We start from the raw sequence: 15,228 nt of genomic DNA on the forward strand, positions 1-15,228 counted from the left end.
TAGGATTTGTTCCCTCCTTTAACGCTATATGATGGGATGTCAAATCTGTCTGACCTAGCTTTTCCCCTGGCAAGGCTACAATATTTCTGTATTCAGGAAGCAGCTCGAAAAGGCATGTCTAGCCCTGAGGATGATCGATCACCTTAACATGTGGCGCTATTTGATCTTTCCTCTCCTGCCTAGTCTGTTGGGATTGTGTAACAATACTGCCAATTGGGAAGTTTGTAGGTTGTACTTCGACATTGTTGTGATATATTAGAAAATCACACAAAAAACATCCTTTCTTTAATATATGCTGAACACCTGTTCTATTCAGAATCAGTACGTCTGTCAAACCACCAGGGCGCATCGTGTGTAACGTCGATTCGCACGACAACCCTTTTACCTTGCACGTTTCCGGGAGACATACTATATCAGTGCCAGTGTACACGTCATGTAATTCGACAGTTGCTTTTGTGAATTCCTCATTCAGGTAATGGAGAGTACTCTTCAAAACTACAGGTACTATCTTCCAATTGTTGCTGCTATAATCACGCTGGGAAAGTGAGGGTGTGAGGTCTTGGGTTAGCTCTCACACATTTTCCGCCTTCCCCTGAGTGGGAATGGTGGACAACACTTTCGACCTAGCGGTGAGCAAAGGTGTAGAATGACGCATAGCGCTGTAGGAAACACTTTTAAACGTAATAGTATTATTACGTGGATGAACATCTATTTTATGAGTTCTAAGAGTTGGGAGACCAAGTAACCCGTCAGCTGGCAAATTAAACTGCTGAACCACATAAAAGTCCGCGTAGAAGGGAGCACCACGTCTTGAGAATCTGAGTGGTAACGTCACCATTCCGTTAATGCTCAACTGTGCACCGGATACTCCTTCGAGATCAGCGTCGGTAGGCCTCCATTTGAAATCACGGTGAGGGAATTTACGTTGTAACTCCTGATAGGATGTCAAGGCCAAAACATTAGTGCATGCACCCGTATCTATATCAAGAGCCAATCGTGTACTATCCACTCTCACCAGCACTGACAACACTTCCACTTTGCTTAGTTCCGCTACTGACGAGGCTGCTATAGAATTGTTGTGGGAAGAAGCAGGAGACAATGTACCTATCTCTCTCCTTGTTGTGGCGGGCACTGGTCTTCCCCCAACGACTTGTCTTGGGAATGATTCTGTTTACGCTTCTGCGCCTCACGGGATCACCAAAATCTAAATTCCTGACTTTCAACACTAAGGTGCACTCTTGTATGTTATGAGACGTTGACTTGTGGAGTGCACACCACATGCACGGTTTCTGGGTGGGTGGAGGTGTTGCCTTAACTGCAATCCGTGTATGATCTTGTCTGCTGCATGGCACCTGATGTCTCCTTTAATTTACCACCATTACCTTGGAGCTGGAAACAGTCGTCAATTACATGGCCTCTTTTATTATAATGAGCACATCGTAAAGAACGACGTTGTTTGTATGTCCGGTGTGGAGGTGCAATTGGAGCCAATGGTGTCGTATGAGGAATTTGGGGCGGTGCCGTCGGGAGGGAGGGACACGCCATCAGGGGTCCCGTAGCCGTGGGACACAGTTTGTTTGCGTAGTCTACCATATCAACAGGTGGTACAAACTGAACCTCCTGTGCCCGGCTGTATAAAGGACGATGAACAACTAACAGGAAACTAATTAATTCTATCAGCTTTTCCACATTGGTCGCTGACATTTTATTATCCTGGTCGTACCAATCTGAATTCCGGAAGGTCGCTTCCATATCTTGGCGCACCTCCAGCAATATCCCACCGCTGCCACCTATATGAAACGGTTGGTTAATTCCCAATTAACCAGGTTGGTTCACATATATTATATTGGGCTTTAGTAACAAAACCCAATTGAAGTTTCTTGTTTTATTAGAAAAGTATTGTTTATATAATTCCTGAGTGTAGGTCAACCGTAAGTTCCACTATTTATGAGTGTGATGAGAAAGGACGGCGTTTATTGTATATAAACGTGGCTCAATGTCCGTTCGATATTAAGTAGTGAGTGAGACTAACTGAAGGCGTCGCCTTGGTGCGTGCTTACATAGATGCTGACATATGGGCTTCTCCCTCTTGGGAAAGCTACCGTTCACGGGTTCAGTTCATGTCCTCACAGATAGTGGAAAATTACAGGGGATAAATCTGAATATAAATCAGATGTAAATAACCCATTTATATAATACTTCTGTTGATGAGACAGGGGTCATTACAGTGGTACTCGTGTCTCACAGGACATGCTGTGACTTATGAGATGGAGACAATATTGATATGATTTAACGACAATGGGAATTAGCACCCACCAAAGTGTGGGTAGAATACAAGAATTAAATTTAAATTATTACGAGACTGAGAGGGATGGGATTGACTAATCCAGAGGAGCTTGCCACTACAGAACATCAGAACTCTGTCAAGCTCATAACAGTTCTCACTGAGCACATAATAGCTCAGAATACAGCAAGTCATGTGGATACCAATGAATTATACAAAATTCGACAGTCCATTACGACAGAGCGGCAGCACACTCAAAGTGATAAACTGCAACAACTGTTACTGCAAGTGCCAGAGAACGTGAAAAAAGGTAGCTATAGTGCAGGAGGTTGGTGCCTCGAACTGGTTAACAACATTACCGATAAAGGCAAAAGGCTTCATCCTTAATAAACAAGAATTCACAGATGCCATTGCTCTAAGGTATGGTAGGCCAGTATAAGGTTTGCCCTCCCAATGCGTGTGTGGCTCATCTCATGATATCGACCACGCCATATTGTACAAGAAAGGGGGCTTCGTATGCATGAGGCATGACGAAGTAAGGGATCTCACAGCAAATTCACTGAAGGAAATCTGCCATGACGTCATGGTGGAACATCCCTCCTTCCATTGGACGGTGAGAACCTCCATCACAGGACTTCAAACACATCCAACGAAGCCCGAGTGGACATCAGTGCTCAAGGATTCTGGACTCAGGGACAGTGAACCTTCTTTGACATAAGGATTTTCGATCCTATGGCCGCATGTCATCGTAACCTAGCTCTGGATGCTGCACACATGAGGAATGAAAATGACAAGGGAGAAAATTTTGAACGCTGATCAAGGCAGCTTCACTCCTCTGGTATTCACAACATCTGGTGGGATGGGACCAAGTGCAAGAGATTTCTATGCCAGACTCACAGAGGTGTTATCTGAAAAGAAGCAGCAGCTCAGAAGTTATGTTACAGGCTCGTTGAGATGTCGACTGTCTTTCTCTCTGCTTAGGTCTGCCTCAGGGGAGCGAGAGCATCAGCCCCAAAGCCGACAACAGTCGCAGATACAGACAATGTGGCAACAGCCAATGAATGCTGCATAGATCTGTGGCTCAACTAACTCAACACAGCTAGGGTAGCTACCTATGTATTAGGATAGTTAATTTTAAGGTAATAAAATAGCAGTGAAGGTGTGGCTATTGGGGGAGGATGGAGGCCATTTAAAAAAAAAAGTAGTAGCACAAAGTAGTAGTAGTAGTAGTCAATGAAGTGTACTCGGAAGTCCTTAGGTGGTCGCCAGCTAACTTCTTTGAACAGCCCAAGTGTGTGGCCACCAAAGAAATGATCTTGGAGATGACTTGCCTCGTAAACAATTACACTCACGACAGCCCCCTGGCCCCATTAGCTCTTCAAATAATGGTCATAACACCGCCATCTATTCGGTCAGAGGACACATGCAAGGTCTAAGTGCAAAGAAAATGTGGCAGCAATGAAGAAAAGACTGACAATGTGGCACAATGGGGCCCTTGATGATCTATGCGAAGCAAGAACACTGCAGGAGAGTCTAAAATTCATAGGAGACGGAAAGAAAAACACCGAGGATGTTCCCAGAAAATTTGGTAACAAGAAGCGTGAGGGAAAAGTGTCCTTGGCGGTAAGATCTCTCACAGAGAAATTTTCTGGTGGCGATCAACCAATAAACGGAGAGACATTACAACAACTGAAGGAAAAACATCCCCCTGCAAGTGAAGAGGAAGGCATCAGGTTCTAGGGAGCCTATATCTCTCCTAATGCTGTCCTGTAAGAGAAAATAACAGGAGGGATGGAGTGGAAAAAAGCATTGAAGACACAGGGAGGGGCAGGTCCTTCAGGCTTGGATGCAAACAGTTGGAGAGTCATCCTCAGCACTAACAATTTTGGTGCCACAGCAAGTGATCTCTGCAATGCCACCGCTGCCCTTGCAAGAAAACTAGCAACACTGTGCTGCCATCACCTCCATGCTCCAACAGCCTGCCGCCTCATTCCCCTGCATAAAAATCCAGGATGTAGGCCTAGAGGTGTGGGGGAAGTGCTGAGATGGATTATTGGAAAATGCATAATGGAGGTGGTAAATAATTATGTCAGGGCAGCTACAAGGAACCTGCTAGTATGTGCTGGCCACCAGGCTGAAGAGGAAGCGGCTATTCACGCCATGAGAAAGATATTTGAGCAGTGAGATTGTGAGGCAGTACTCCTGGTTGGTGCTTCCAACGCATTCAACATAATCAACCCATAATCAACCGCAAGGCTACACTGAACAACATCAAGATCAAGTGCCCAAGCTTTGCACTGTATGTTGAAAACACCTATAGGAACCCATCAGACCTCTTTATAACAAGCTTCAAGGCCCTAAAAGAAGATACCACCATACAGTTAAGTGAGGGGGATCCTGTCACCATGGGAATGTACACACTAGGCCTGTCTGTGCTCCAACACACAATAAATATGAAACGAACGAGGCCAAACACATGGCTTATGCTGACGACCTTACAGGAGCAGGAAAAGTGGAGGACATCACGTGGTCCATAAATAGGCTACCACCCAAATGCCAGCAAGTCCTTCCTCATTGTGAAGCCAGAACACTATGAACGGGCAATGGAGGTGTTTGGTGGAAGTGAGGTCAAAATACCAAAGGAGAGCCAAAGACACCTAGGTGCGGTAATTAGCTCAAATGAATTCAAGATCGAGTATGTAACTGGAAAGGTAAATGAGTGGGTGAAGGAAATCCAAGCTCTGTCTGATACCTATTGCTAAAACAGAGCCACATAAGACATTCACCCATGGAGTCGAGCATCGCTGGAATTACCTGATGTGCACTATCCCTGATATTGGACACCTTCTCTGCCCCCTGGAAGAAGCCATCAGCATCATTTTTAATCCAAAAATCTTCACTTAACCCCAGCAGAATGGTCAATCCTTGCACTTCCACTGAGACTGGTAAGAATGGGAATGACCAATCCAGAGGAGCTTGCTGTAACGAACATCAGAACTCAGTCAAGCTCTCAGCAGCCCTCACTGAGGACATAATAGCTCAGAATGCATCATGTGAGGTGGATACCAAGGAGTTAAAGAATATTCAACGGTCCATTAGGACAGATCGACAACACGACCAAAGTGATAAACTTTAATTGGCAAAATTTTTTTTAAAAAGTAGCTATAGCGCAGGAGGTGGGCGCCTCGAACTGGCTAATTACAATACCGATAAGGGCAAAAGGTTTCAGCATAAATAAACAAGAATTCACAGATGCCATTGCTCTAAGGTATGGTTGGCCAGTAGAAGGTTTTCTCTCCCAATGCGTGTGTGGCTCATCTTATAACAATGACCACACTATGGTGTGTAACAAGGTGTGTTACATAGAAAATCGAAAATAGGTGTTTCTTTTTCTTCTCAGCACCACAAAACTCTCACTTTTAAGCTTGCCAGCCATTTTAAAGTGAATTACAAACAAAAATTTTCTCTGTGTACTGAAGTTGGGACTAGAAAATATGTCATTTGACAAAATTTTGGTATGACCGAGGCAGGTCGTAAGTATGGGTGGTCGTAAGTCGGGGAGGAGCTGTATAGGATCTCACAGCAAATTTACTGAAGGAAATCTGCCAATACATCACAGTGGCACCGATCTTCCTTCCATTGGGCAGTGAGAACCTCCATCACAAGACTTCCAACATATCTAACGAAGCCTGTGTGGACATCAGCGTACGAGGATTCTGGACGAGGGGACCGCGAGCTTTCTTTGATGCCAGGATATTCGACCCCATGGCCGCACAAGATGAACGAGAACAACAAGATTCGGGCGTACGAGCAGAGAATTCAGAATGTAGATCAGGGCAGCTTCACTCCTCTGGTGTTCACAACCTCCAGCAGGATGGGACAACGTGCAAGACAGTTTCTACACAAGACTGACGGAGGTGTTGTTGGAGCAGAAGCAGCAGCCCAGAAGTTATGGTACAGCCTGGTTGAGATGTCGACTGTCCTTCTCTCTGCTTAGGTCTGCATTGCTCTGCCTCATGGGAACGAGCTCGTCGGTCCCAAAGCCGACAACGGTCACAGATATTGACTATGAGGCAAGTCACTGAATCCTGCATAGATTTGCAGCTCAACTAACTCAACACAGCTAGGGTAGCTACTTATGTATTAGTTTATTTAATTGTAAGGCATTAAAATGGTGACGAATGTGTGACTATTGGGGGATGCTGGAGGCCAATAATAATAATAATAATAATAATAATAATAATAATAATAATAATAATAATAATAATAATAATAATAATAATAATAATAATAATAATAAAAGCAGCAGCAGAGTGAGTGAGTGAGTGTCACATACAGTAGACTCGCAACTTACGAGGTTTCAACTATACACTGATTACCCCAGGGGTTAGTTTACAATTTCCAATTTCAAACTCAAAATTTTCATGTCTAGTGCAAACTTTAGCATGTTAAATTAATCAATATCATAGAAGAATCCCAGCAATGTAAATAATATTCTCCCAGGTCAGTTAAGTGAGATTTTATAAGAGAAAAACTCAGTCACTCTTAAGGACTGATAAATAAACACACCTCACCTCACCCTGCCCCTCCCTCCCAGCCAGGGTTTGGTGGTTTTAGGCTTACAGTTTTGATCTTATATAATATCTCAGACTAAAGTTAGAATAATATAATTGACATTGCTGGATTCCTTGCAAGACAGCTAATAATTTCAATATATAAACATCATATATTTTGCACAAGATATAAATATTAGTCACCTGTATCACATTACTGGAGTGATTTATGAGTTCTAGTGTATATGTATGTGTGTATATATACAGTATAGTGTGGATTTACGCGGGGTTTTTTTACACGTTTGGTCATTTACGCTGCACCTTGCCAGAATTAAATGTTTTAATTACGCGGTAAATTTTAAATTTCATCATTTACGCGGGTGAAGTATAATTTGTTTATTTACTGAAGAGATTTGTTTTTAGCTTATAAAATTCATAGAAATTACCCGGCCAGAATATAATTTACATTGCTGGAATTCTTATAAGATGATGATTAATTTAAATATAAACATCCTAAAATTTGCATTAGACATACAATTTTAGATGTAATTTAAGAATTTATTAGAAAGAGCAAAAATTTTATCTTTTGTGCAAAATATATGACGTTTATATTCAAATTATTGGCAGTCTTGCAAGGAAACCAGCAATGTCAATTATATTATCCTAACTTTAGTCTGAGGTATTTTTCATTACTAAACAGCCTAGTGTTTTTTCCCAAACATTTCTCAGAGAGGGAAGAGCCAGCGAGCGTGGGAAGAGGGAGGGGGCAGGGGGAGTTGAGTCCATTATTTGAATGGACAGTAACCGGAGACTGTATTTCTCTTAAATATTAATTGTGTGTGCAAACCATCATAAAATTAAGATGTTATTTTTACTACAACTTAGGTATTGTGTCAGAAAAAGTGGAGTTTGGGGGTTGGCCCAGTCTCTATTTCAATTAATCCCATGTGTTCTGTTATTTCATTTACGCGTTTCTCGTTTTACGCGGACCTCCACGGGTTCAATTGACCACGTAAATGCAGACTGTACTGTAGTGATTTAAGGACAATTTAGAAGTGTTTCTGACTTTACGCATTTTTTTTTACTTTACGCCAAGTCCCAGGAACGTAACCCTGGCGTAAGTTGCGAGCCTACTGTAAAACGCGCTCATCTTCTGTTCTTCCCAGGAGGATTACCATCACCATTGTTTGAATTATGTTACCTAGAAGCTTACCATTTTTTTGTGGCTGAATGTGTGTTGAACTTATAGCTAACCAATCACAGTGCATCATTATGGGCGGGTTCATTCCAAGAGTGGGGGAATAAACTTCTCACTCATGGGTCCAAAGAAGGAAAGTGGCCAAGGAATTGCTTGTTGGCAAAAATTTCAAACAAATATTTAAGGGTTTGGACAAATGTTTCTTACCTTTAAAGGGTCCGGACTTACGAGATTCAGACTATTGGAAATCCGGACTTACAAGGTCCGAACTCTAAAGAGTTTACTGTACAGTAATATCTCCATTAGTCGGAATCCCTCAAACCCGGAACTCTCTGATAGTTAAAATTGAAATTTTCCAGGGGGAACACTTTCCCAAAAATTCAGAGAAAATTTTCCCCAATACACGGAAAATTACGGGGATGGGGGATTTTTTTCCGGGTTTGAGAGATGAAAATCAGGCGCATTTTCTGGAAATTCTGAGGATGAGGGATAATTTTCTGGATTCCAGAGATGATGTAAAGGGCAATTTCCGGATCTTCCAAGAACATTTTCCCGTTACCCGGAAAATTCTGGAAAATTCTGGGGACGAGGTTTTTTTTCCAGCTTTGACAGAGTCGTCTGGTTACCTAGATCATTCCCGAAAGAGCTCTGCACGAATTGTTCCAGCTAACGGAGATATCACTGTATTTGATTGTACGATTTCTGTTCAAGTACAAATTAGAGGTCCTTTAATTTCACAATAACAAGTTTGTTGGATATATTGTTGACTTCTTACTCACTTCATTATACTGTATGTCCAGCCAATCAGTGGAAGTCTCTTTGTGCATGCTCATGCTTTTGAATTGGAATTTGTCAGTTGCAAGATGGTTTCTGAGCAAAAGATGCTCTTTCTCAGAATTGCAGACCATTCAACATGTTTTTTGTAAATAAATATGCTGCAATTGACATTTTCAAGGCCTATGGTGTTCTGCAAACTTCTGCAGTGTCCAAAATGTGATGTAGACAACGATTATTGTAAAGATAAACACTTAGCTTTTTATGAAATGGTGCACAATCGTCAAGACAAAGGCAATGTTAAGTTAGGTAAAGTCAGGTTTTGTTAGGTTTCATTTCGTAATTCTTGGGGGTGTTTTTACCCACACAATTTGTCTTTATTTCAATGGCCTGGAAATTTGTAGCCTAAATAAAGACCCTACAATCATGCTAAACTATACCTACACCCGCACACCTGTATAATTTATATAAAGGCAACGACTGTTATACGATAGGAGAAAGGACCTCAAAAAGCCATCGCTAATGATCAATCGTATATTGATATTAATAAATTGAAATCGACGACTTCCGAAACGATACGTATACACTGTGATATGTCGGGAAGGTTGGTAAGTGTATCCTCATAACCCCCCCCCTCCACTCGGTGTTGCCATATGGCTGACAATCAGTGTGTTTGTTTCCTCTTTTCAGATTGTTGCTTTGTGTTGACTGAATGATGAGCAAGGGTTCGGTCTCGGTGAACGTGGGTATAAAACAGAGGCAATATGAAGCAGTAGAGATCTACACATGCCAGACGACATGGAAACCTCAGAGGGAACACGAGGAACTATTATTGCCCTTCATAAAGAAGGGTTCGGCGTCACAGATATTAGCCAGTGGGTTGGTGTCCACAGGAACACCGCTGCACGATGGATTCGGCGATACCTCGAAACTGGTGCTACAGACGACAGGTCTCGGAGCGGCCGTCCACGCTGCACCACCCCTCAGGACGACCAGGTTGAGTGGTTTCTTTGGTAGCATAAATTATTGTGGCAATATTCACAAGTATCACAAATAATTTTGTTCAGGGAGCTCCTCATATTTCACACTGTCTATTTATCACTTCCTGACCTTATTTATAACGGTTTGTTTCACTTGACCAGGGCTGCCAACATATGGCTGGAACAACTCGCCTTTCCCAATACCTATCGTCACTGGTCTCAAATTTTTCACACTACAGTATGCACCGATACTTTTTGTTGCGAGTGTAAGTTACAATCCCCCAGCTGTCATTATGGCAGTTATAATGCAGGAAAAGCCTTGTCATTATGGCAGTAATAATGCAGGAAAAGCCTTCAGTCAGCAACCACATGAAACCTTTATATAGCAGTAAATGGTGTAATTTTTTAACACCATAAAACTGATCGATCGTATATATATCCATCATACAACAGTCAACACCTGTATATACAAACTGTTTACATGGTTTGTTAATGTAACCATTTGTCTAGCTTTGGTAGATGGCTCAATTTGCAGAAACACATTTAACCATCTGAAACTGACAGATTAATGAAATTGCTCCTTCAACAGACTGGTGTCATATTTGGGGAGGAATCAGATATTGTTCACATCTCCCCTCCCCACATAAAAAAAGACAAATGCCATTTTGGATAAACAGAAAGATAAAAAGATGCTGTCAAATAAAATAGGACAAAAGTCTACTGAATTTTGAAATTAAAAAAAAAAATTCTAAGACCCAAATCAGACATCCAAGCTTTGCTGTGTCCAGTATGGGACCATATGCCACGTTGTAAAGTTCACAGGTAAACTCCTACCTTTATCAACTTTTCACCATTACATCTTCATACAACACTCTAAATACAGGAATCCCTCTTTTAGTGATTGTTCACTTAGTGATATTCGGTTTAGTTACTTAAATTTTTTAACACATTTTGTTGTTTAATGATCCTCAATTTTTGGTTTAACAATCTTCAACTCTCTGGGAAAAATTTGGAAGGGAATTTGGAAAAACTCGGGAATTCTGTGCTCCAAGTGTGCATCATTACAATACAGTACTGTAATGTGGCTTATAAATAAAGAAAATAGTATCCTGTATACTGTATACAGTGCAGTACAGTACAGTAAAATAACAATAAAATAAATACTACAGTAATAAATAAATGTAACACTTACATTGCGAGTAAGCCGATAATATGTAGATGATATTCCAAAAATGTAATGGTCACACTAGTATATGAAGTAGGGGAAATAAAAGGCAAATACTAGAACCCTCTTCAGCTAACTAACAGAACAAGGCAAGGGAGAAAGACATAAAACAAAGGAATCAGGTCACATGTCCTGTCTCCTGACTTGAGGAAGGGTGAGGCTTGGAGATAATCGTCTCAATGACGGCATTCATGATCAAGTCCGGGGTCCACCGACCTGATCCTCAAATATTTATCTTTTTCCCCTCACTTAGTGATCATTTCACTTAGCGACCGGTTTTTCCAGGAACAAATCCTGATCACTAAACAAGGGATACCTGTATACATATTCTATAACAAAACCAAATACCATATCATCATTTTTAAGAAGAAAAAAATGCAAATAGTTTAGTTCATCAAAATACAGAAAAACTTACCTGAAAAGAAAATGGACCATCACTCACAGCCAGGCCACCCATGAGTATCACATCACAAGGCACTCACCACTGCCTGGGCAGTCATACTGCACAATGGACGAGTTGACAGTTCTGGGCAAACACAAGAAATACACTCTGCCATGTTCGGAGAGTGATACAGTATATATAATTTGTAATAAAAGTTTCAAGTGCTGCTATAATAGTCGAGATAACTTTATTTCTCTAGAAACAGGACCGTTATTTGCAACGATGTCACCAGTTTCAAACTCATCACTGCAATCATAGGTAGTAGAAAGGATGGCCTCTCAGACCCCAAATGCCACATTCAGGTAAGTTTTAAGGGTGTTTTTTATGGTCTAAGTCATGGACATTTTCTAAGTGAATAAATGTGCCGTGAAGAGCAGCTTCAAACATAGGTTGGGTGGATGGATACATGAGCGATAGGGGTTGGGTGTAAATGGGACTGCCCAGTATGGTCCAATAGGCCCGCTGCAGTTTACTCCATTCAGATGTTCTTTTGGACATAAGAAACTCCCAGGTTCACACCAGCTCAGTTGTCATGTATTCTTACCAAGTAGACTTTCTCTCTCTATTTTTTTTTTTTTTTAGAGAATTTACATTATATATCAGTACTAGATGGAGATACGAGTCAATTTAGAAGTGATGACATTGTCTGGACTTTGTTTTTATAATGCCTGATGCTAGCTAAATACGACAACATAGTGCTGTTATTGTTATGATGATTCACTAATGAACCACTGGGATATGTCACCATTTATATTAATTAATGGGTAAAATTTTACTATAACTGCCATAAGCTATTTGATGTTTAGATTTGTGATAGGCTATATTGGGTAAATTTTAAGTTTTGGTCATCCCTGTACTGTACAGGTAGTCCCCGACTTACGACTGCATGGACTTACGTCCATCGGTACTTACGACCTGCTCTGACCCTACGTCCGTCAGGACATACCATAGTGAATTTAAGCCTTTTCTTTACCCATTGACCTGCCAACTTACGAAAAAATTCCAACCGTCAACTCATCCATTTTTCTGCACAATAGACACTCTGTCCAATATGGAAACAAGTCTGATCCTACCCCATATCTCCAAACACACAATTTAATCAAGCATCTAAAGTTATCTGCACATACATACAGTAATTATATTCTTATTTTAAATGAAAATACAGTACATATCAGCATTACTAACCTTCCATAATGCATCAGCATACTTCTTAATGCCAAAGATAACAGGCAGAGAAGTATTGTAAATAATGTTTGCTTTGTCCCGCTTGCCATGCTGTTTTGGAGAAAAATATACAGGAGGTACATATGAATTAAAATACGTACAGTAATATCTCCATTACCCGGAATCCCTCAAACCCGGAAATCTCTGATAGCTGGAATTGAAATTTGCTTGGAAAATCATTCTCAGAGCCCTGAATTTTCCCCAAAATTTTGGCTTTAGCAACAAATTTTCCAAGGTTGGAAATCGAGAGATTTTTTTTTTCAATGTCTTGAATAGAGATGAAAATATTTTTTGAGGGGACCTGACCTGACTCATATGTCAGGTGGAGGTAGGGTGGGGGATTAGTGGGTCTCATGACCTGAAGATGTCTTGAATAAACATGAAATCTAAATTATTTTTAGGGAGATTGTGATAAATATAAGTATAAATGAGCAAAGTTGTATCCCATCAACATTACGTTATATAACATTTAAAATATGGAGTGAGAAAGCAGAAAGATGTGGATAATTAGAGAGATGGAGTGGAAAGGAGTGGTTACATGCACCAGTGTTGACAAGTGATAAGCTCCTCAACAGCTAATATTTTAATTCACCTCCATGCAGTCACACAACAAGACCCTCACTGGATGCTTGTTGTCTTAATTTGTGTGCGTGTGTGTGTGTGTGTTTGTTTTAGCTTGCCAAGCACATTGTAGGATTTGAAGAAGTTGATGAAGAATTTGTTCAGGAGTCAGGTGGTGAGGTGACATGCCAAGACACTTACACAGCACACACATTAACAGCACTACTAAACCATTGTCTTATAACATTTTACATTATAATTTCTATTTTAAAATTAATTGATACATGATGGCTCGATAGGGCTACTTTTGCACTTATACAACGGATCAATGAATAAACCCGGCCATATTTTCATTTTTTTTTACGGGGATTAGCCCACCCGGGCACAGGTCACTGACCCACATCGCGACCTGGGGGGAGGGGGGGGGGGGCAAAAATGTAATAATAATAATTTATAGTACCTGTAAATAAAATTGATAATGAAAAATACGAAATTTAAAATAAAATAATAAAAATAATACAGTAATACCCCGCTTTACGCGGTTTCGCTTTACGCGATTCTACATTTACGCAGTACGTCGCCAGAACCGGACTTTCATTTTATGCGGTGCATCTACTCATATACGCGTAGAATGTCTGGCACGATGCTATTTTTAGATTCGACGCTCCCGCCTTCTCCCGCTTGGGCAAACCGCGCGGATAGATTGCGCAGTGGATGTCTCTGTTGCGTTATCAGTGACGTCATATGACGTATCGGACTGTGATTGGGCCACGCATCCTTACCTCCCTCCGCCGCTAGCTGTGATTGGTTTAAAGTAATATGACATGTCCACCCGCGGGAGGGAGGAAAGACGACACTTGACCTAGCCATGTCAGCTGCATCCCTCCAGGTCACACCGTGTAAACCAGTATCCATTGTTCTGTAAAATGGCTTCCGCCGGACCACTGCCCCCAGAGAAAGACCTTGCATTACCTGGACCCAGCCGCCCTAAGCCAAAGAAGATACGACGTTCCCTAAGCTACGAAGTGAAATACCAGATCATTCATGATTTGGAGAAAGGAATACGTCAAACTGATCTCGCGCGCCAGCATGGAGTCAACGAATCTACGATTCGTACTATTAAGAAGGATGCAGCCAAAATCAAAGAACACATGAGAATCACAAAGTCTGCAGGTGCTTCAATGATCAAGTATTGCCAGAACAAGGTGCTGCTAAAGGTTGAAAATTTGCTGGCGAGTTACTTGATTCGTCAGGCGCGACGCAACATGGCGGTTGACAGGCAAACCGTTCAAGAATACGCCCGTGAACTGTACGCAGCAGTGTCACGTAAGATGGGAATTGCAGAGCCCAAACCCTTCAATGCTTCCTCTGGTTGGCTGCATAGGTTTAAGAAGAGGAACAAGATCACCAACATCAACATTGGTGGTGAAAAAGAGAGTGCTGACTGTGGCGGCGGCTAGAGATTTTCCTCCATTTTTACGTGAGATTATGGAGGAAGGACAGTACACCGACAACCAGGTGTTTAACATGGAAGAATCCGGTCTATTTTTGGAAAAAGCTACCTACCAAGACCTTCGTTGTCCAGTCTGCCAGCAAGATTCGGGGCCAGAAGTTGCAGAAGGAGCGCATCACCGTCCTCTTTACCACCAATGCCTCCGGTACCTGTAAACTCAAGTTATCGGTGATTCACACAGCCCGCAAGCCGCACGCCTACAAGAAAGTGGACATGAGCAAGATTAATGTCCACTGGCTGACCGCACGTAAGGCGTGGATGTTCTCTGCTCTGTCACTCTCCTGGTTTGATGACTGTTTTGTTCCCAAAGTGAAGAAATTATGCGAGCAACAAAATGTTCCATTCAACATTCTGTTACTCCTTGACAACGCACCAGGACACTCGCCACTACTTATGGATCGTCACCCCAACGTAAAAGTGGTCTTCCTTCCTCCCAACACTACGTCATTAATCCAGCTCATGGACCAGGAGTTG

General features: G+C 41.6%; 1 protein-coding gene across 1 annotated transcript in view; it reads right to left on the bottom strand.

The window, feature by feature from the left end:
* Positions 1–15,228, bottom strand: part of LOC121857525 (sulfide:quinone oxidoreductase, mitochondrial-like) — a 227,048-nt gene that overhangs the window by 91,885 nt on the left and 119,935 nt on the right. The window contains exon 7 of the mRNA XM_042353643.1: positions 12,642–12,731. Within this exon, the coding sequence (XP_042209577.1) occupies positions 12,642–12,731 (90 nt within the window). The remainder of the gene's footprint in view (positions 1–12,641; positions 12,732–15,228) is intronic.

This window comes from Homarus americanus, unplaced genomic scaffold (assembly GCF_018991925.1).
Source record: "Homarus americanus isolate GMGI-L3 unplaced genomic scaffold, GMGI_Hamer_2.0 scaffold51859, whole genome shotgun sequence".
Lineage (NCBI taxonomy): Eukaryota > Metazoa > Arthropoda > Malacostraca > Decapoda > Nephropidae > Homarus > Homarus americanus.